This window comes from Vitis vinifera, chromosome 5 (assembly GCF_030704535.1).
Source record: "Vitis vinifera cultivar Pinot Noir 40024 chromosome 5, ASM3070453v1".
NCBI classification, from domain to species: Eukaryota; Viridiplantae; Streptophyta; class Magnoliopsida; order Vitales; family Vitaceae; genus Vitis; species Vitis vinifera.
The window spans coordinates 7059725-7082197 of record NC_081809.1 but is presented as its reverse complement, the minus strand read 5'-3'; the positions used below and the strand labels follow the sequence as shown (position 1 = coordinate 7082197).

The window sequence follows — 22473 nt, the reverse complement described above, 5'->3', positions numbered from 1 at the left end:
GGTTGAGATCCTCCAGTTCAGTTTTATGAGGGGATTTGAGCGTAAGCAAATAAAAAAGAGCACAGCGCCAGAGTCCTAGCAGCAAATAAAACAAAGACTCCAACGCAAAAGCAATCAGATTCCCCCATTGTGCTCCAAAAGGGTTCCTTAACGAGCTTCACTCAATCCTCCCTACCCAAGTATGAAAGCTGAGCCCCTGGTTGAAAACAACTAAAGCTGGAAGCTAAGATGGCAGAATCACTCTTTGCAAAATAAGAGTTTTCTTATCAAAGGATTACAACCCTCACTCCAAATCTAAAAAGACCAACAAACTTCCTCAAAATACATTACTATAATGGACACAAACCCACTCATTTGCAGGCCAACTCCATCATAGCATAGCTTCTTTTCAATGTCCATTTGAAGGCCGGAACATTGTATATCCATCAATGCCACATGCAGGATTTTGGTAATCTGGAATGTAATATGGGTAGCCATCGCTCTCCACTGCATTCCTTGCGTTAAACATAGGAATATCAGAACCAGCCACCTGCCACTGGTTTGGAATTAATCCATCTATTGGCCCGTTTGCATAATGTGGTGGATTAGCTTGTGGAATAAAATCCCTCAGTGGGTGGTCAAAATGGCTGCCAGAAGAGCCATAATTTCGTTGGAACACTTCATCATGATTGGCTCCAACATGGTAACTCCGTGTTCGCTCAAACCTGCAAGCACTAGTTGAAGATCCCAAATCACCTGCTATGCCCATATCACCTGGAAAAGAACGCTGCCGACTCAGAAGGTGTGGCCCATTGCTGAGACTCTGGGAGCTTGTGCTTGCCCTAGCAGCCTTCCCTACCTGCTCATCATTGAGCAGATCATTGATGATGTCTAGGTGAGGGAAGGGGAACTCATCTATCATCACACCATGGGTCTGATACCCGGATGTACCGGCTGGAAACTCAGTTGAAAAGTGCTCCCTTGATCCACTGTGTACAGGATTGTAGAAATCAATGTTTTGAATGTCATTAAGCATGGAAGGACCACAGTTTGTGCTTCTGCTGGCATCCCTTTGAGAGCGCTCTGTCCATTGTGCACCATTCTGCAAGATGTCCTGTGTTCCCATTCCAAAAGAGAAGCCTGATTTGACAGAGTTCACATCCAACCTGTCAGAGTTTTGTGGTAAAAACATTGGTGAAGATACCAACGTAGGCAGTTGCGAGTATGCTGGTGAAGAGTTCCCTGTTGAACTTGAGTGAGGATGACTGAAGCCAGATGAACTCGAAGAAACAGAGTTACCAATTATGGCATTTCTATAGGACTGAGGTACATAACTATGCGTCGCTGGTGAGGGGTCAGGACCTAACCGTCCAGCAGCACTCACAGAACGGGCTAGCAGTGGGGTTGTTTGAACCATAGAAACCACAGGAGCAGTTGGTCTGGGACCAGGGATTAGAGGAGCAGTAGAAGGCCTTGACACCATGGGCACTTGGTGAACTGTGGGTTGTTCAGTTGGTTTTGGAGTTGCAGTTTTTTGAGTCTCTGGTTTGGACACCATCATTGTTTGGGTTGAAGTTACTAAAGGTGCTGCTTTATAAGCTGCTTGTGGGCTGTTTGAAGATGTTTTCCTAACTGAAACAGGTTCAGCAATAGGAGTGCTCTTTGACTCCAACTTTAGCTGAGCAGTAGAGGGGAGACTTCTGGGAGGGCTCCGGGGAGGGGATGGTGCTGCTGTTGTCTTTTCTTTGGATTGCCTCTCTGTATCAACCTGGTCTTTGATGCTCAGTTTCTTCTGCAGCAAAACAACTTCTTCTTCCTATCATACAAAAAAGTAAATGTCAGGTTATTTTAAAACAAAGTTAATTGAGATTCATGAGAACAATGCCCTCAGAAAATAGAATGCAAAAAGTTGTACAGATTCAGTAAAATAAAGAAAATACACCAAATTAAAGTTTAAGGTACATTTGATTTGTATTGTGTTGAGATTGAATCAGCAATCAGACAACAGGAAAAGAACATCTTTTTAGTAAGATTACCAACAAACTGCATAGCCTACACCTACATCCATAATTGATTCACCACTTAAATTTTCCGATACCTTTTGTTTTATGGCATGACCTTCAGTGGGCAAATTCTTAAACAAGCAATATCATGACTATAAAAACAAAAGAAAATGACAAACCCCACCTTCTTAACCACATGCTGCTCAAGCCACTTAATCTGATCATGTAAGGAGAGACTGCCAGCTTCGGACTCAGATTCAGCTGCCTTACAACTACCAGAAGCATCATTTAGATCCCCAGCATCTGTGGCTGGTCCAGAGGGATGAGCATCCAACTCATTTGCCCAACTAGTCCCATCATATGCCACCTTACTTCGTTGATTTTTTCCTCTGCAAAATTAAGTGCCATTTCAAATGAATGCACATATTATTGAACCATAGCACAAACACAAAAGAAGGCTATATCTTTACCTGCTTGGTGACTTTTGATTTTTGTAGTTTGGAAATGAGTTCCCTTTATAGGGCCCATTCATTACCACAGATGGGACTGAGTCTGTAGAACAAGTAGAGGAACTATCATCCATTACACCTGGGCTCTTCCTATCTGTAATTCCATTCTGTACAGATGACAGACCACTAATCGCACTGCTACTGGCTTCTGTGGGAGGATGAACTTCAGATGTGTCAGTATCCCAATTGATATGACTAGCATCTCTGTCTTCTGAATCAGGCTGAGGCATTTCAGCAGCACAATCTACTGAATCAGACACATCAGAAACATCTTCCAGGGTATCAGGCTTTTCAAGCACAGTTTGCACTTGTTCCCTCATGAAGTCGTTTCTGCCATCATTAGGGCTCCCTTGTTGCTGCTTTTCTTGTAGTGTCACACCAGGCCTTTCATCCTTTCCTTTATCTTTCCCTTTGCGATTGTTCCTTTTTTGTTTAGCCTGGTATTAGGCACAAAAAAGAAAATTTGTAAGAAAAAAACATGAAAGCTCAAAGAAAAATGAAGATTTTTATCAAGACATAAAATGTCACCCACATAAGTGAAAAGATGAAAACATAGTCAGGAGCACAGGTTGAGACCTGAATCTATAAATTAATATAGAAGCCAGAAATCTTTTTGAAAGCGAAGAAAAAGACATTTTCCCATTAAGTATCAGATTGATAAAGAAGGCCTTGCAAACTAAATTGACAACCAGACATAATAAAAATGCAAAGCATGGAAATGCTTGGACATAATGATTCTAAATATCAATATATATTTGTGCTTCAGCCTACCATCAAAGTTGAATGACAGTGATCTTGAGTCATGAAAAAATGTGATATGGCCACAAACTTTTATTACAGGAACACAAACTCCAAAATATGCAATAATTATTTTGGTTTTGACTGCCATTGCAATTCATGCAAATAACATTACTGCTACAAGTTATGATTATGATATTATCATGCTATGCAAACTCAAGTATTGCTCAATTGTTTGAGATCTGGTTACAACTCAAACATATTAGTTTAAATTTTGGAGATGGGAATTTCAAACTTCCCTAAGATTTAAATTAGGCAAAAGAATCAAACCTGCTTTTTCTTGGATTTTTTTTCCTTTTCAATTGCTCCTCGTTTTGCCTTCTGCTCACTTTCAGCCAACCAAGCTGCCTCTTCTTCACGGATGAGTTCTTCTTGCCTCTTCAAAGCGACAGCTTCCTGGTAGGAAACCTCAATTTTATTGCTGTACATAAATAAGGAAAAAAATTAGTGCAGCTAATAGGTAAAGATACCACAAAAATATAATCAGTTACTTATAAATCAAGCAGAAAATAGTAAAACTAAGTGTCTGTTTGGATACACTTCCTGTTCTCTGCTTTTAAAATCAGAAAATAGTAACGACTTTTAAATAAGATATAAGAACTCTTAGAAACTTATATTTAAATAGTAATGATTTTAAAAACTATTTAAAAAATTTACCGCATCAAAACATTTTCGATACCTCAAATTTTAAAATTTAGAAGGTTTTAAAGATATAAGATAATATACAAGATGTCCTACTTTTATATGAAAGTTTCTGATTTCAAAAACAAAATATAAGGTGTATCCAAAAGGACACTAAGTTGTCATTTGGACTGTTCAATCATAAAATAGTAGTAACTCCTATATGAAATACAAGAACTCTAAAAGACTTATCATAAAAATAATAATAATAATAATGATTTTTAAAAACTGCTCGAAATTTTTGAGGTGTTAAAATTTTAAAAATTATGGAAGCAACTTTGAAGAACATAGGATGAATTAATACTTTTTGTATAAAAGTTCTCATATTTTGTGTAGAAGTTACTATAATTCTCTGTTTACAAAAAACAAACAATGTATCTAGATGGCACCCAAATTAATCAATGATTGAAAGAATATATACATAGATATTTGATTCATTGTGGTAATTGCACTGTTCCATCAGTCAGCAAGCAAAACCAAGTTGTTAAACGGGTACCAAACAACAACCGTCTTCATTACAAAGCTCAATTGTGAATTACTAGGTAAAAAATAAAATAAAATCCAGCATTACATCTGGCCAACATGCAATGTGGCATAAATTGAAATAATAAATTTCCCCTTGAGCAAGAAGGCAATTAGTTAAGAAGCTGAACCTCAGCATTTGCATGGTTTCTCAAGTGAAACCAGATTAAGAGTGAGAACCATCTGAATGATGATAAACTCAAAGTAAAGAAGAGAGACAACAATAATTAAAAGCATTTTGAATAGAATATTATATCTCTGGCCCCTTAAGAGGACAATGAACCACTGGCCCTTTTATCATTAACAAATCTTCAAACAGACTCCCTTTTACGATTTGGAAATCTGTGATCTCCAAAAGCATACTTCCCTGCTGCTCATGCAAGCTCCATTTGGCGTTTGAGAACAGTAGATCCTTTAAATTGTACAGGAAAGTCCAAAATTAGTATTGTTCTTGTCCTTGAGAGCACAGATGTTTTGTTGAGGGTGAAAAAGGGCTTCCCATCATATTTTTGGTTCCCATTTTCAAGGAAGTAGGATGGAGCCAGCCAAAGGAAGGTAAAAGTTCTAGGTAAAAAAAGGCAAGACCTTCAGATTATAAGTATTTCATCCTCATCCTACAATAGCAACCTGAATTTACTCAATGGGCAGCAATGGGTCCAGTCGACTTGAGGTCAAAAATACTAAAAATTTACTCAACCTGAATACAACCTATTTAAAAATAGTGTCAAAATAACTTAATATGAACATGACTTGTTTATTACATGACCACGAATAGTTTAAAATATAAATTAAGTTAGATTGCATACGAATTAACACAGATAAACTTTTAACATGATTCTAACCCATTAAACCCACTAAAACGATTTTAATCCATTAAATCTATTAACCCAATTACAACCCACTTAACCTATCTAAAATTTTAAACTACAAAAATATTATTTTTAAAATAGTTTTTAGGTGCTTTAACTTTCAAGTTTTAATTTTTTTGACTATTATTTAATTTAATTATTTTAAAATATTGTTTTTAAAAATACTTTTTTGGGTGTGTTAACTTTCAAGTTTTAATTTTATTTAATACTAATTAATTTAATTATTTAATTTTGATTATAATATGTTTAATAATATAAAAAGTAAATTAAATTTTTAAGTTCATACTTGTTTATTTTCTATTTAACGTTTTAATCATAGTTTTAAAAGGCTCAAGGCGCACCAAAGCGCAAAGTAGTCTTGGAGCCTAAGGCGCGGGCTTTAGTGAAGTGAGGCGCACCCTAATTTACATATATATTTTTATATAATATAATCAAATTTAACAATAATTTATTTGTCCTAAACACATAAATCATCAAATATCATCCAAAACTTCAATTTAATCAACATGATGAGGTCCTGGAAGGTACATGACTATTTTTCCTCTATTTTTCCTCATCTTCTTCTTCTTTTTCACTTCTCCACTACACGACTGAGGCTAGGGCATGATTGGGAGTGGTGTCGGGATCAAAAATACCAGAAAAAGGGGGCTGGAAGGGAAAACAGGGCCAAAACGATGTCGTTTTGGACCAAAAAAATCAAAAAAAAAAAATTAGGGTTTCTCAGCCCCAACCCTCTGCAACTCGACAGCGACTGAAAAAGAGAAGGAGAAGGAGGAGGGCTTACCTGGCCGGAGGCGAGTTAGGCGAGTGCCTCGCGCGCCTACGCGGCGCCTTCGTGAAGGGGCGTCGCCTGCCTTCATGCAAGGCGCCAGAGGGTGGCATCACACCACCCCGAGCCTAGGCGCGCCTTTCACAACTATGGTTTTAATTATAAAATATTTTTAATTTTATAATGAAATATTACTTTAGTTAATTATTTATTTATTAAATATTTTTAATCTTTATAATGAAATATTACTTTAGTTAGTTATTTATTTTTTTTACCATATGATATTTATAATTTAAAAACTACTTCAAATTTTAATAATTTTTAAATATATAAAATTGATAAATCAATTTATATAGGTTAAACAGGTTGTTCCATAAACGTGTCATTTTGACAGACTTAACAGATTAAATGGTTTAGATGGGTTAAGCAATCAAAATCAAACACAGACTATTTATTAAACAACTTACACGGGCTGACACAATTATAAGACAAATAAGATACACCAAACCCAAACACACCAAAATTTCGTATCGTTTTCAAGCTGTATTGTCATGTGGTGTCAAAATTGCCACCCTAATCCAGAGCCAAATCACCAAAATAAGTTCCACCAAAAATGAGTTCACTGCAATTATGCTACTCTCCATTCTTTCTAGCCTGACAAATGAGATCACAGAAACAGTTTACAGAAGAAAGAACATATCCAAAATCTACAGTTTTTCTTACCCCCATCATTTTTTGTTTATAGGTAATATGGGTTTCTTCAACAACAGTTCTAAAAATTTTAACTACCTCGTAAAAATCAAAGTTATCCATGAAATTAAAAATGATAATATGTCATCCACTAAAAACTCCAGTAACCTCATTTTTAACAATTAACAAATATTCCTAGAAAGAAAGTATATCAAACAGAAAGAAATCCATTTGCTACTCATTTTAAAGGATTTTTAGGATTTCAAAGATAATATTGTTTCTACAGATTGACTGGCATTAAGATTACGGTTTCACAATATGCATCTCCTAATTTTTAGGAGGGAAGACTTTCCGCTCATTTCCATACTTCATATTTTGGTATGCGACTTAATCTTTGACTGATCATTATAAAATATAAAATAATACATTCAAACAAACAAAGCATGATAAAAGGATGGATTTGCTTTCAATCTCTACAAGTTTGCACACTATTATTAGATAGAACATATCTGAAAACTCTGAAGATAAGCAAAAACAGATAATTTGCTAGTGTATAGATGGCAAAGTATATAAGAAAAAAAAAACACTGGAACATATGGCCATTATCACAAAAAAATATCAAGCCAAACTAAAAAAATTATGTTGTGGATTGTCTCCATTTGAATAAAAGATAACAGCATCAGTCTTCCAATCATTAAGAACAAGGACAGCTTGCAACAAGAAGATTAATCATTACAAGTTACATAAGCAGTCAGCAAGAGTAGGAGAAACTCAAAGAGTCATTCCCTAAAGGTGATCTTTATTGACTAAGAAGAACATCTAGGAAAAGCAGGAGACTCACAAATATTTATTTTATTAACAGCATTACACGCCAATAACTAAAAAAACAAAGCAGTTATTTCAAGACTAAGTCAATAAACAGTTTTTAGAAGAGGAATGAGGATGGATTACCTGAAAATATGGGCAAGGACAAAAATTTCAACTGTTCTACGACCCAATTCTGTAAGACGCCTTTCATCACGCTCGATGGAGTCCTTGTTGAAGTCCTCTCCAGGACCCCCATCCTACATACAAGAGACAGTGAACTCATAAATAAGGAAATAAGAGGAATTGGTAAGGAAAAGAAATACAAAGACCATTACATGTTAAATAGATAAAGTTAGCCACACTGCAAAATAAGCACATTAATATCATATTAGAAGTCAACACCATTACTTCTGTCAGAAAATCATTGTAATTTCCTTACTCCTAATTATTTTAACAGAAATAGAACAGCCATGCCATGCTATTATCCTTGACTTATCAAAATACCAATTAGATCATATACGTCAGACAATTCCTGCTAGGTGGTTTTATAATAAATTTTCAATCAAAAGTTAAGTCAAGATTCATATTGGTAAGGAAAAAGCCCAAGAAGAAAGAAACAGAAAAGAAGATTCTGAGGCGGAATCTTTCCGCTTCAAGCATAAGGGAAGAAAATAAATGCAGCTGCATGAAATAAAAACAGAAAAAAGAAGATCCCTGAATAAACAAAGGAGAACTCAAGTGGGAATGAGAAATCCCAAGAAAATCTTGTTAGCTTAATGTAAATTAAGACCCATATCCTAACAATTCAAGCTTTTAGGAAGGCTGGTACCTTAACATGGTATTAGTCTATTGGAGCTAGAGGTCTTGAGTTCGAATCTCTCCTACTGCTAATATTCCCATGTGCAGCCCATAACCACATGCAAGCTTGAAATACTTTGTGGGCCCATGTCCTAATGGTTTAAGCTCTTACAAAAGTTGATAACTCAACAAACCTCATGTTCAACCCACACTTGAGCAAAGATGATTGCTTCTTGATTACTGTCTCTAGCAGTACCCCTGCCCCCAACACAACTATAAGAAGTTTTATGTGAGGTGTACGTGAGGTCAAATTACAAGTGCGATTTCATTATAAACTTTCCTTTTACTGATACTATGTGTACGATGATAGTCCTTGTTCAGTCTATTAGATAACCCCAAAGTCTTCTGCTAATTTTTTATACAACTTCCTTTGCAGAAGGAACTCATCAACCATACAACACCACAGGATGGTTTATTAATGATTTAAAAAATAAATAAACTCGATTGATTTAACACTTTAGTTGCTTGTGCAATAACTTGACTCTGCATCTTTTAAATCAAGATGTCATGTTTAAGTAAATTTGATCAATTTTAAACAGAAGAAACTGCTTGATACCCAAGTTCCTATGTGGCCCAGGTTAGTCAAAATGTAATGATAAATGCTCTCATCTGGCCCAAAACATTAGCACATTGAGGTTGAAGAGATTTCTGAAACCTTAAAACTAAAGAATAACATAAGACACCCAGTGGCAATCTTGGAGACAAACGATTCATTCACCAAGAATGAATAGATACACAGATGGATATAGAGAGAGGGAGAGAAGAAAAATGATTATTTCAAGAACCTGCTTTATTTACAATTAATTACCATTTAGAGCTAGTTACTCATCTACACTTGATAGAAACTGCTTGGCATCAAACTAATTTGTGCAAATGGGAAATCTAAATTGTGATTTAGATATGTTATGCTAATGAAGTAATAATATCAAGGACCAGACAAATCAAACTGTTTTCCTGGAAACTAAGTACAAAACTAACTTGTGTGTATGCAGTATGGTTTGTTTGCATTTCTAAAACGTCCAGCACACAATCCATTCTTTTAGCAGCTGAGAAGTCATTCTAGAAGAAAAGGTCACATGCCACCACATAGAAACATAAGAGGAGAGGGAATAACACAAACTTCATCAGACACAAAATTATTATCATATAGCAAGAACCTAATTTCATAACATGAGTTAAACCCATCTAACTCACAGGTTCATGCTAATAAGAAATTTCCAGAAAGCCATTATTACCATAAAGGTTTTGGCAGGTATCCAACAGCTCACCTTTGTACGATTCTGGGGACCTTTCTCATCTTTTGGAGGCAATGGTTCCAAAGCAGCCCTTTCAAGCAGTAATAAAACATCATCCACCAAAACAAACATATCTTTCTCCACACGAACAATAGGAGCTGGCATTTCTTCAGCATCCAATAGTTTCGCCCTCCCCTTCTTGCTCTTATTAGTCTGGCCTTCAAGAGCCTTCAGACCACTGTACAAAGAATCCATTACCAAAGTGGATGTGACTTCCTTCTCTATAAAAAAGTGTTTTACAACTACTTTCAGAATGGAGTCCGTTTTCTCCCTGGACATGCGGCGCCTAGCATTTTGGTCAATTCCCAACCAGAAAGCACAGAAGCTGCAAATATTGAAAATGATCATATTTATCACGAAAAAATAAATCATAACAACAAAAATATTCAAGATCAACCAACAAATGACAACCTAAAGGTAAAGCATAACAAGGAAAATGATCAGGTTTATAGATCACAAGCTATGAATGGAAAATATCAAGGTACAAAGTGTCTCCCCCAAGCAGACTGTAAAATAGGTTTAACCCCATTAAAAAAAAAAAAAAAAAAAGGAAAGAAAAAAGAAGAAGAAGAAGGTTCAATTTTTGCACAAGTGAATACAATGACATACAGCAGTTGCCAAACCAATGACCATTAGAAGTAGGAGACGATTTAATCTGAAAACCATAAAGTCCAGCACTTCGGAGAAGCTCATGTTAACTATAACTGATAATTACAGTTCTATAGAAGTTATAAATGATCCAACATTCTGAAGATGAAAATATGCTACCTTGACCATCTAGCTTTGTCCTCTATCAACTTCCCAAGCTTGCCTCTTCTTTCTTCCACAAAACGCCGGCAAATTTGCTCCACATTTGTAAGATAGACACGAACAAGTTCTCTCCTGTACTGGCAATCAAGACAACGGAAAGGGCGGTCTGCTCTCTCCCTATAACTCAAAAGAGTAAAAAAGGAATTGGTCACCAAGATGTTAAATTGTGCACATAACCAGAAGCAAAAGGCTATCATATTAGTGAGAGGAGAAGCCTAAAAGTACTCACTAGAAATATTTCAAAAATTTAAGCCTACAATCAAGATGAGGCCAATGGAAAATTGAATCTACGATAACCTTTCTATCAAACTAAGAGGAACAGCCAATGAAGAAAGAGAGGGAGCACATTCATGGTTCACTCAAAATTTCCTAAAAAACCTTCATAATATGTTCATTTTTTACAAAATAAACTCAATTTTGTTAATGCCCATGTGTAACAAGCTATGTTGCAGAGAAACTTCACTTTATTTTAATGCAGAAATGAAAATTGAACAGGCATTTCAATAATTCAGCCGATTTCCCACATCCTGAGATCTGGCAATTGGATAAATTAAACATACCAGCAGCAGACACAAATACCATAATCCATGTAACCTTGTTGTTCATTAGTTATGAACAACAGGCACACAACCTTGTTGTTCATTAGTTATGAACAACAGGCACACTATGCACATAAAATGTTGTTGGGAGTGGTGCTGTTCCTGCTGTTATTGTTGTAAGACAGGCCTACTACCATCATTTCAAGCATGTTATGCACAACCCTCAGATATTAAATCTGAGAAGTGCAAGTGTCAGGTAGTGCGAGTCCAACAGAAAGTTGAATGTACAGTTACTGCAAAACAAGGGGCATACAAAAAATTGATTTAAAAGTGCATGCAGCAAAAGAAGGGGTATCCTTAAAAGAAAGATGAAAGTGTCATGCGTAAGTGCTGGGTAGTCCAATTCCAGCAGAAAATTGAATTTACTATTACATGCTGCAAAAGAAAGGTATCTTTAGAAGGGGAGAAAAATATTTCAAATTTTCAGGTTGGTAATTAATCCCCAACCCCTCCAAGCTAATGAGATTAAAAAATATAGACTAGCTTAATAGAGATATAAATTCTTCTTTACGTCATTTCTCACTTCAGATATAATCTGATGATACACAATAAATATTTGCCGGAAGTCCATATCTAGAAATGAATTGTAACAGAATGACTTGATCACAGAACAAACTTCAATGAGAAAGATTAAATTAGCATACCACAATTAGCATTACTAACTAACACTCTTATCCTCAGATTTGCATTGCCATGAGATGCAAAGAAATTTATATGATAAAAAAATATAATTTGCAAATATATGTTAACAATATATGATTCGCATAGAAACTTCTATTATAAGAAACATAATTGGGAAAAAAAAATAGGAGTAAATTGCCAGCAGTAAGATTTTAATCTCAAGTGGTTTAGGGGCCTTTTAGTTGATGCTAACTTTTCAGTTTTAGATTTTTGTTGATACTTTGAGAAGATGTTAGGTCATTTTGGTGTCTTTATTTTCCATTTTTGGTTTTTTTGGCATGCCTTGTACTCCTGGCACACTTGGGTTGTGCCCCCCTTTATAGGCGCCTAAATTTATTTTGTTCCTACACTGTGTGTTAAAAAAAATATTAAAATAAAAAAAATAAAAAGGAGAAGAAAGGGGAAAATGATGAAGGGTACCATCCCAAAGACCAAACAAACTTTCAACTTCAAAAGCACTGAATTATAAACCACCTGATAACTTGGACTTGAGCCTTTATAATAAGAGTGTCAGCATCAATAAACCCATCTAACACTTTTGATAGTTCCATGAATTTTTTCCACCCCCAATCATGCTCTTTCTTCCAAAATCGATGCAACGTATCTACAAATTTGGCATTTTCTGTGTTAAGACACAAGATGGTAAATTCAAAGACTCCATTACAACAACTAAACCACCATCTAACCAACTAACCAGAATATTTAGATTTCTTTGGATCTTTATTAACCACGGCTATTGTAAACTGTGCAAAATGACTCCATCCTGTTTCAAAAACAAAGCAAAAATTATATTATATCAACCATGGATTGAGAACATTGATTGTTCAAGAAAAATCATTAAGTAATAAGAAACCTGGAAGAAGTTTGTCATGATTAGCAACACAAAGAAACAAGGAGAGGTGGTTGCAGACATCACAACCTTGGGGATATATTAAAATGTACCTGCCAACCACAGCACAAGCTTAAATTAAAACTAACAAGTGGAAATACTTTTCATGCTAGAATGAATGGGCTTGCATTGCAAGTGTGTTTAAATCATATATTTAACTATGGAACACGCATTTGACAAGAATATCACAGAATTGTCATTGTTCAAAACTCCATCATCAAGATGAGACCACTTCAGACATGTAACAGTTATACAACAGTGATCATGTTGATACACTGGAACACATATGCAAGCTCAAGGTGTCACCATGTGCAACATGGCATGGAGGCTACAGCAATTTTTCTCGTCACAAGATATATATTATAACATTATTACTTAAAGAATCTAAGAAATGGAATAAATCATCCATGGCGAGACCAATAGCATCTACTATCCTTTATGGAGAAGCAAGGAGTCCTTGCAAAGGATGATCACGCAACTCTTAACTCCTTTATAATCTCTAAAGATCTTTGCATGCTGCAAACAACCTATCCCCGCTGCTATGTTCATTTAGAACCTAACTATGTTAAAATCACCACATACACACCAAGGATCTTCCCGCAGCCCCTAACTCAGCCCATAGATCCTCCCTTTCCCTCCTTGAAGTTGGATGATATACCCCAAAGAATACCCAAATAAAACCATCCTCCAATACACTTGAATTGACATGAAATGGAAAAATCCCCCACCTCTATGCCATTAAGCTCTAGCGCCCTCTTATCCCAAAAGACTACCACTCCTCCAACTGCACCCTTAACTTCCACCACTCCCCATCCTAGGAGTCTTCCCACCCTAAGCTTCTTACAATGTCTACCATCATATTCTGAATTTTTGTTTCATGTAAACACACCAGGTCTATCCTCTGCGATCAAATTAGGGACTTTATAAATTTCCTCTTGTCATTTGCTCCCCTCACATTCCATGAAAGAATCCTTTAACTTTATAAGTACATTGTATCTCGTTCCTAACCTTGACATTCTTACTCACTTTAGCTTTTCCAATCATATAATTCACGAAGCATTCCAACTCCTTAGTTCTCTTTCAAATCTAAACAAACAGATTTTCTTCTTTCTCTTCACAATAGTCCAGGCCTTTGATTCTCCTTTTCCCTTCAACTTCTTCTCCCTCTTATAAAGCCTAAATGTTTCACACCCCCTTTTTAATTAAATTCTGTGTCATACCACATTTTTAAATTGAACTCTATGTGCTGCATTACACCGATGTAAAAGTGCACCCATGTATATCTATCCACTAAACATATATGCACACATAAATATAGTTCATGCATACGAAAAAAAAACAAATATATATATATATATAAACATATATTTAAATTTGACTACGATACATAAATTGAATTTGATGCTGATGCATTCCAAGAATGAGAATCTACTAGAAAGAAAATAAGAAAGTGAACCAGAAGACAGCACATCTGACCAAAAATTTATATTAAAAACTTCATACCATTTGTAACCGCCAACCTCAAACGCATTACTACGGAGTTCTCTCTTGTTAATCTGTGAAAATTTCTCAATCTTCCAAGTGTATTTTCCATATAACTCAGATGGCTTGGCCCCTACAAATCAGTAAAAATAATTTATGAAGAATTTTTAACCATGTAAGGGTAAAGCAGAAGAGACAGCACTTATGATTCTCAACAAGAAGAATAGGATAGATTGCAACAAAAAATTAAAACTTAATCATTACTGAACAGCATATTCCCACTATCTTTACTGAACAACATATCCAACACGCATGAAGGAAGTAGTAATTCATGCTCTAGTTTTGTTGTGAAATACATATTAAAAACATGATAAACTCCCTTCAAATATGGAAAACTAATATTCACGGCAAACAGCATTTGCTTAAGAGAGGAAACTATAATCATCAGTACATACTAAAGCCATGGCCATGCAAAATTCCATTTCATGAATAAGTTTGGCTAGTCCAGGTGAAAATGTTCTGAATGTGCAACCAAAGCAGCATAAAAATGCTGGTAGCTTAGAAACGTATTAAAAGGGCTGGGACCTCCTCATTCAAATACTATTTCACCATTACATGAAGCAAAATTCTTTTACATTTATATGAATGAAGATCCAGCGGTTTTAAGATTTTTCTTTTTTTATAAGTGGATGCATCCAGTGGTTTTAAGATGATTCATACTTTGATCAAACATATCCAACTAAAGGAAACTTCCACAGTTCTAAGGGTATTTCGAAATCATAGAAAGTTAATAGAAGAGCAGAGATCAATCTTGGATACATATAACAGCAGAAGGGGGGAAAAACCAAAGAAGCCTCTTTCAGAATTAAAGTTTTGTTTTCTATGTAACATTCACAATTTTTAATGATATCTGGCAGGTTTCTTTGAACACTTATCCCTCATGGGAACACAAAAAGTCTCAATTGAAAGTACAATATTTTAGAATTACATTGGAGATATATATAGGTTACCCCAAAATCCAAAATCTTTTCAATAATTTGGACCTAAATAATATGAAAATCTAGGTAGCCTAGTTGCAAGTTGATTTGTATCTCAATTATACTTCAATGCACTAGATTTATATCATATTATTTCAATTAAGTCATTAACAATGGGTTTGACACAAGCTTCTGCCATAGCATTCGATGCAAAGTTCAATTTTAATGCTCTATTTACTGATTCAGTTTTTAAAATAGGAAGCAATTATGTACCCAACATGTTTGTTTCCCACATAAATAAAAACAAAATGAATATCTAAATCTGTGTTCTCACAAATAGGGAAAAAAAAAATTGCACCCTGACCAAAAGACACTTTGTGATTACATGAAGCTTTAATTTGTATTATCCAAAATAGATACAATTTACTTGCAACCCATGCTATTAACTAGATAGGAGCTCCTACCCTGGCTCAAACTACGTGAGTTCTAGCAGAGACGCCATTTTCCATTTTAGATAGGGTGGCAAATAGATAAGGCTGAGTGCTAGCAAAAAGAAAATCCAGAAAACTGCACATTGAAGATGTTCCTAACAAACAAGAAGATTGAGCCACCACAATTTTGTTCAGACGAAGATCAAGAAGCGAAAAAAGCATCCACCATAATTTTGTTCATTACAAAATCGATGTATCTCTATTTATTTCTTGAATACCCTCCGGTCATGTCTTCCCATATAACACAAAATAAGTTAAAAATGGTATTAACTCCATAACGCCATACAGACACCCAAGGCCTGAGAAAATTGTTTCAACCTTAAAGAAAAATCAGAAAATGACATACCGCAAGAAAACCTGGGCCCTACCAAGCTAAATCAAAATAGCATCTGGAACAAGCCCCTTTAAATTTGCATGTAATAAAAATTTCAAATACTTAAATTTCAAGTACTTAAATTTTCCCCTCTCTCCAGACCATGGTGCAAGTATTCCATCATTTTTATTGGCAACTGTACAAGCTAGAGCCCCGGATGGGGAAGTATTTTCCATCTGAAAAGTAAAGTTGCTGTCATCTTTGTCACTATTATCTCAGAGCTCCACCTCCATTACATAATCCAACAACAAATACAAAGTCAATTTGGTAAGCTTCTTGAGTGCCTCATTAGCAAGCATCTTTCAGTGTATTTAGTAAAACATAAAAGGCACTTCAGAGCAGAATCCTTTTGGGACTGACAAGCATCTTTCAGCAATGGTTGGTAATGGGCATGCAGGAAGAGTTTTTAAAATTAAAGTTCTTCTACACATTAAATAGCAGCGGCTTCTATTAGAACTACATTGAATTGGGCCACATATTTTTTTGACTTTCAAAATTTTTAAAAATAAAATAAAAATGAAAGCCTCTAAGCTCAATCTCCTTTGTACATTTGCAGTTTTAAACTTTCATCAAGACCATAAAATACAAGCCTCCAACTTAGCATGGTTCATAAACCATTACCCTCAATTGAAATTTCCTATTTTTAGAGAAACGGCTTTCCCACAAAGGTGTACTACAGGTAAGTAATAATTAAATAAAGCAAGGAAACAAGGAAAGACATCTACATTAAGTAAAGGATTAGAAAAAAAACCATACCAGTATCATCGGGGTCATCCGAGTCCCAGTAAGGTGGGGAAGTTGATGGGGTTCCATTTTCCACTTGCTCAGAGGACCGCCATTCTGCCAATGCTTCTCCCGACTGGCATCGTTGCCCACTTGAAATTATATCTGTAGACCTACCAATTCCGCTCTCCTCACTTGCAATCCCAGCCATGTCCACTGCAAACCCCCTCCCCCACACTACTTCAACTTCGCCCACTGCCAAAAAAAACAAGGAACTCCACAAGAGAACAGTCAATAATTAGCCAAGGAAACACCATTTTGAGAGAAAGCTTAATTACCAATATAGCTATAGCAAATAATTACCAATATTTTCAACCATAAACCCCAAACTTAAATCTGCAGTTATGCATTAAAAGCAAAAAAATTCCCGTTTGAGACGATTAAAAGAATCAAATTGAAAATGGCAAAATTAGAAATAAACAGAAAGCTATAATTTTCCACAAAAAGTATCCCATCAAGCACAACAGACCGCAACTCCTCAGAGTAATCGGTTCAGAAACCGCCAGGCACCATTAGGCTGCTAAGAGAATGTAAGAAAATAAACGAAAGCAAATTTTGAAATCTTAGATTTGTCATTGATGAGGACCCGATAAATCAACAAATCTTTATACGACTATGTGGCCTAGTTAAGGTAAGTTCTTCCGAAAATTCGTATTTTTATTTTTTTTCTTCTTTTCTCCATCTTGATTTTCTCAGCAACCAAACAGAAGATATAACACTTGCATCGGAAATTTTAAACCAACCATCAATTAAAATCCTTGGAAACGAAAAGCCGCATCAAAGGAAAAACAAACAAACTGCAATAAACCCTAAAATCAAACAATCAAAAAAAAAAAACATAAGCCCAAAAAGAATCAAAAACAGAAACCCTGAGAAAGAATCCACAAACCCAATTCAAAGAAACAGAAGCCCAATAACACCCACAACAATTCTCACCCAAACAAAGAAGATCGCAAGGAAAAAACCCCCAAAAAACCCTGATGAAAAATCAAACCCTAAAACTAAAAAGATTTAAAATCAAAATCCAAGAGAACAAAAAAAATCGAGTAATCAATTGATGAAAACCGTCGGCGTCCCACAGATCGAATAACAAGACAAACCTGGAAAGAAAAAACAGAGCTTTACCAATGGCGAACCGTAGCTGTTTCGAAGGTCGGAGAAGCGAGAGAGAGAAAGAGGCAGAAGAGCAGCAGAGCAGAGGCGGAACCCAAAATAAAATTATATTTAATTTATTTTTTTCCGATTTTTTTAATATTAATTTATTGAACGGATGAACAGTGAGGAGGAGATATAGAAACAACAAAGGGCTTGCCTTCTTCTCCCCCTCTCTCTCTCTTCTAAGGAAAAAGAAAAAAGGAAAAAGAAAATAGCAATTGAAATGAGAAAAATGAAAAAAAAAAAGGAAAAAAGAGAAAAAGGGAAATATATTAATGGGGGATTTGTGTGTATAGAGAGGCAGTGACAAATGTGGGGGAGCAGAACAGCGTTGGTTCCATACTTGACTAGTTTTGGGTGCCAAGAATTTTGTGTGATTGGATCAACGCTTTGTGGGGCCCACCTTTTGCTATTAGGGTTTCTGTTCTTCTTGGGTTTTCTTCCCGGTCGGGTCGGATTCTTCCGCACTGCTTTTATGCATATTGATTATTTGTATAGTTTGTATATAGGGTTGGTTTAGATGATTCTTAGGTTGGATTGCATCCATCCCGTAGTTGTCTGGTGTTGATTTTCTAGGGTTTTCTTGCATGATTTTTGGGCTGGGTTGGTTACATTGGATCATATAGGGCTGGGTTGTATCTAGGGTTTTGAGTTTCTAGGGTTTTTTTGGGATGATTTTTGGGTTTGGATCGGATCACGTGGTTTTTTTAGGGTTTTTTTGGATGATTTTGTAGATTTAGTATTCCATAAAATTTTATCTCTTTACCACATATTTTTTTTATGAAAAATAGAAAAGGGTAATATTTATGAAGTCTGTGTCCTTTTATCCCTATTAATAATTAATATATTTCTAAATTTTTATTATTACCTAAAATGGCTAAAAAAAAATTATTAACCCACGAATATAATATGATTGTGGTATGTGAGTTTGTGAGTTTGTGGCCTTTCCATTCATATTAAATAATAATAAATATATTTCTAATTTTTCCTATCTAACACGTGAATTTTAGTTGTTATAAAATATTATCTACAAATATTATAGCAATCTTAATTAAGTCGGTATTTGTTTGTTTTTTTAGTTTTTAACGGAAAGCAATTTGTTTTTAAATTTTAAATTATTTGTTTTTTTATATTTTCATGATTTATTATAAATTTTTTTGTTGAATATAAAAAATTAAAATATTTGATTTTTTTCTAAATGGAAAAATAAATATGTTAATTTTTTTATTTTTAATATTTAATATAAATAAAATACTACAAAAATAAATAACTTAATACTTAATATTATAAGTATTAAAGGTTTATTTAAAGTTAAGTAAAAAAAACAAATACCACCAAAATATTTGATTTTTTTTATTCAACTAAAAATAGCATATTGATATTTATCAATATAATTAAAGTGAATTTATTATTAATAGGTTCAGTTTATTTATATTGATTGATAACAACGATAAGTTACTTTTAACTGAATAAAAAAAGTCAAAATACAAACGAAAAACTTGATCCAAAATTAATCATACCTTCGTTTTTTTTTTCCTCAATTCAAATTGAATTCGGTTAGATAATATTTAATTTACCCGGGTAAGAGTGAATTGAGTTGACTTATTCCATATTAATCATATTTATATAAATATTTAAATAATAGATAAGATAATATCCATTAGAGAGAACTTTATAAGTTAAAATTCTTAAAATGATTTAAAAATCATATAAATATATAATAATAAAAACAGTAACTTTGGTGGAACTTGGGCTTGGCCCAAGCCCATCCAAATTGACTTCAGAGTTCAGACCACTGGAATCCATGATGATTATTTACATTCATCCAAAGATGCAGTTGACATCAAATTGGGTAAAATCAATTTGTCCAAATTACACTTTTATTATTTATTACTCTATAATGATTTGTCCAAATATTTAGTCAACATCAAATTGGGTAAAGTCAATTTGACCAAATTACACTTGTATTTTTTATTTTTTTTACAATCATATGAAAATGAACTATAGATTGTAACATCAATTCAAACAAATTGGTGAGTACCTTGATTTATAGGTTTAATAATGTTTGAATTAGAAAAATTTATCAGCAATCCTCAATTTAAAGTAGCCTAAACCAAATTATGTTGCTATTATTATTGATAGAATTAATATTATTATTGAAATTAATTAACCATTTAAATTGTTTATTTTTAAAGTTATTATGCTTTTTTATAGTATAATTAATTTCATTTAATATTTAAAAAAAATGTTTCTAAAAGTATTTTAAGATGATATTTTTATTAAGTATTTGTTTGAGAAGCATTATAAGTGATTTTTCAAATTTTTAAAAGTATTTTCTAAATTTTAACATACGAGCAAAAATTTTCTTTAAGACTTTTTTTAAATTATAAATAATTTTTAAAAATATTATAAAATAGACTCTTACTTGGGTAACAATTTATATTTCTTATGCAAGTGGAACTAATGTTCCAACATGATGGATATGATAATTTTCTTTTTCTTTTTTTTTTTTGGATTGGAAAATTTGATCTTTTAGTATCTATTTGGATTCATTTTTTATGTTTTATTAATAGCAAGTCTCTTAAACTTTTAGGTCATATTTGGTTCCGATGAGTATTAAGGAAAGAAAAATAATAATAAAGAAAATGATTTATCATGTTTGGTTGTCCCATATAAAATTTAAAAATAAATAAATATAATTAAAATTAGTTAAAACCTTAACCTTATGCATTTTTGAATTATTTAATATTTATATTAATGAGTTAAAATAAGTAAAAACGGTTTGAAATAGTAAATAAAAATAATTTATCAATATTTCATTTTCCTCGTACTAAAACTCTTTGTTTTCTTTCCCTTACATTTTCCCTCAAATCTTCTAAGAACCAAACAGAGTTTAAAGGAAAAAAAAATGGTAAAAATATAAATTAGAGAACAAAAAGAAATAAAGTCAAAATCAAAATTGAATCGGTTGATTGCACTTAATAGTTGGGGAGGAAATGGAATGAAATATGTATTTTTAGCATTTTTGCCTTTAAATACATATTTTTCTTTAAAGATTAAAAAACTATATTTATGCTGAATTGAAAATAAATAGAATAAGAAGAGGGCATAAGAAGTGAATTGAGATCAAAACATGTGTGTCTACATGACCCATTTTGCATTTCAAAAACGCTAACAAGTACAAGCATATTCTTTGGTAGCTTTACTATCATGGTTCAACACATTCAGATTCTCCCATGCTCCAAAAAGGTTTTGAAACAATCCCATAATTCAACCTACACATTAATTAGAACTAGTGTTGTTTGCAACTGCCAACATCCTAGATAGGATGACATTAAGGTAGGTTTGGGACGATTCATCTCATTCCAATTCTATTCCTGTTTATTTATATTTATTTTCATTTACACAAAACAAAAATAAATAAATAAATGCAGTGGAGTGGAGTAGGGTAAGTATAGGAATTCCCATGCCTACGGTGTTTTGACTTATTTAAAATTTTCCAATATTTTTTAAAACAATTTCAATTTTTTTATTTTCAAAATTAAAAATTTTATTAAAAATAGATATTATATATAAATAAAAAAATTATATATATTTATAATTTATTTTTATGAAATGAAATATTTTATTTATAATTAAAATGTTGAAAAATGAAAAAAAAATAACTAAAACAATTTTTATTTTTTTTTAAATTATATATTGGGGGATCGGACGGGACAAAGTCATACCTGAACCTGTCCTAAAACTATCCCTAGTTTTTAAAAACTTCCCAAACCCTTCTTATTATGGACAATAAGGAGTGGGTATACTCGGAAAAGCCCACCCCCTACCATTCCTTATCCTCAATGGTATTCATAATTCATTAGTATTGGTAATAGATCTATAGTTTATAAAAATAAGAAGAAGCATTGATTCTTTTAAATCTATAATTTGCTTATGCTTTTTGATATGACAAAATTTTAGAATTACACTCAATGTTAATGGTTAAACAATGACATCAATTTTGTGCTATTAATAAGTTGATTTAAGTCAATACTTTTAAAAAGATATGATATTTATTATTTTCATTAAGATAGAATATATGAATTGGACTAATAAGAAGTCGATTTAAGGATATATTTTTTAGAAGATTGAAGTAGATAAATGTTGATACAAAAATCATAGCTCAAAATGACATTTACACACAAATACTTATTTTCAACTAATCCAATGAATGTATCCAAAGCATGAGAGGTTAGGTTTATTCTACCTCTCTTACCTCTTTCTTTTTGTCTTGTGTTAAAATTTTGATGGAAGCCACATTCGTTGTCATTGATTCCTTGATAGGTTTCTTTGAGGACTTCTCAAACCTCTTCCCATCATTTCTTTCTCTTCCTTTGTTGATCAATGATAAAGTCTTTTTTTTGCACCATTGTTGGCTATATTGAATTTCATATCATATGCTCAAGTAGCT

General features: G+C 33.5%; 1 protein-coding gene across 4 annotated transcripts; it reads right to left on the bottom strand.

Annotated features, from left to right (window-relative positions):
• Nucleotides 1–229: 229 nt before the first annotated feature.
• Nucleotides 230–18356, bottom strand: LOC100247786 (TNF receptor-associated factor homolog 1b). 4 transcript variants are annotated; one of them, XM_059736895.1, is made up of 13 exons: nucleotides 17966–18356; nucleotides 16839–17060; nucleotides 14263–14374; nucleotides 12724–12812; nucleotides 12565–12633; nucleotides 12345–12474; nucleotides 10549–10707; nucleotides 9754–10105; nucleotides 7772–7884; nucleotides 3560–3710; nucleotides 2453–2928; nucleotides 2167–2371; nucleotides 230–1795 (listed from the first exon to the last, which is right to left on the bottom strand). In XM_059736895.1, the coding sequence occupies exons 2-13, from the start codon at nucleotides 17014–17016 to the stop codon at nucleotides 389–391; spliced, it is 3441 nt and encodes a 1146-aa protein (XP_059592878.1). In that variant the 5' UTR covers nucleotides 17017–17060; nucleotides 17966–18356; the 3' UTR covers nucleotides 230–388. The 4 variants fall into 4 exon arrangements, with proteins under 4 accessions (XP_059592878.1, XP_059592877.1, XP_059592879.1 ...); XM_059736894.1 differs by having other exon boundaries at nucleotides 16839–17080; nucleotides 17991–18356; XM_059736896.1 differs by having other exon boundaries at nucleotides 16839–17080; nucleotides 17966–18343.
• Nucleotides 18357–22473: the final 4117 nt, after the last annotated feature.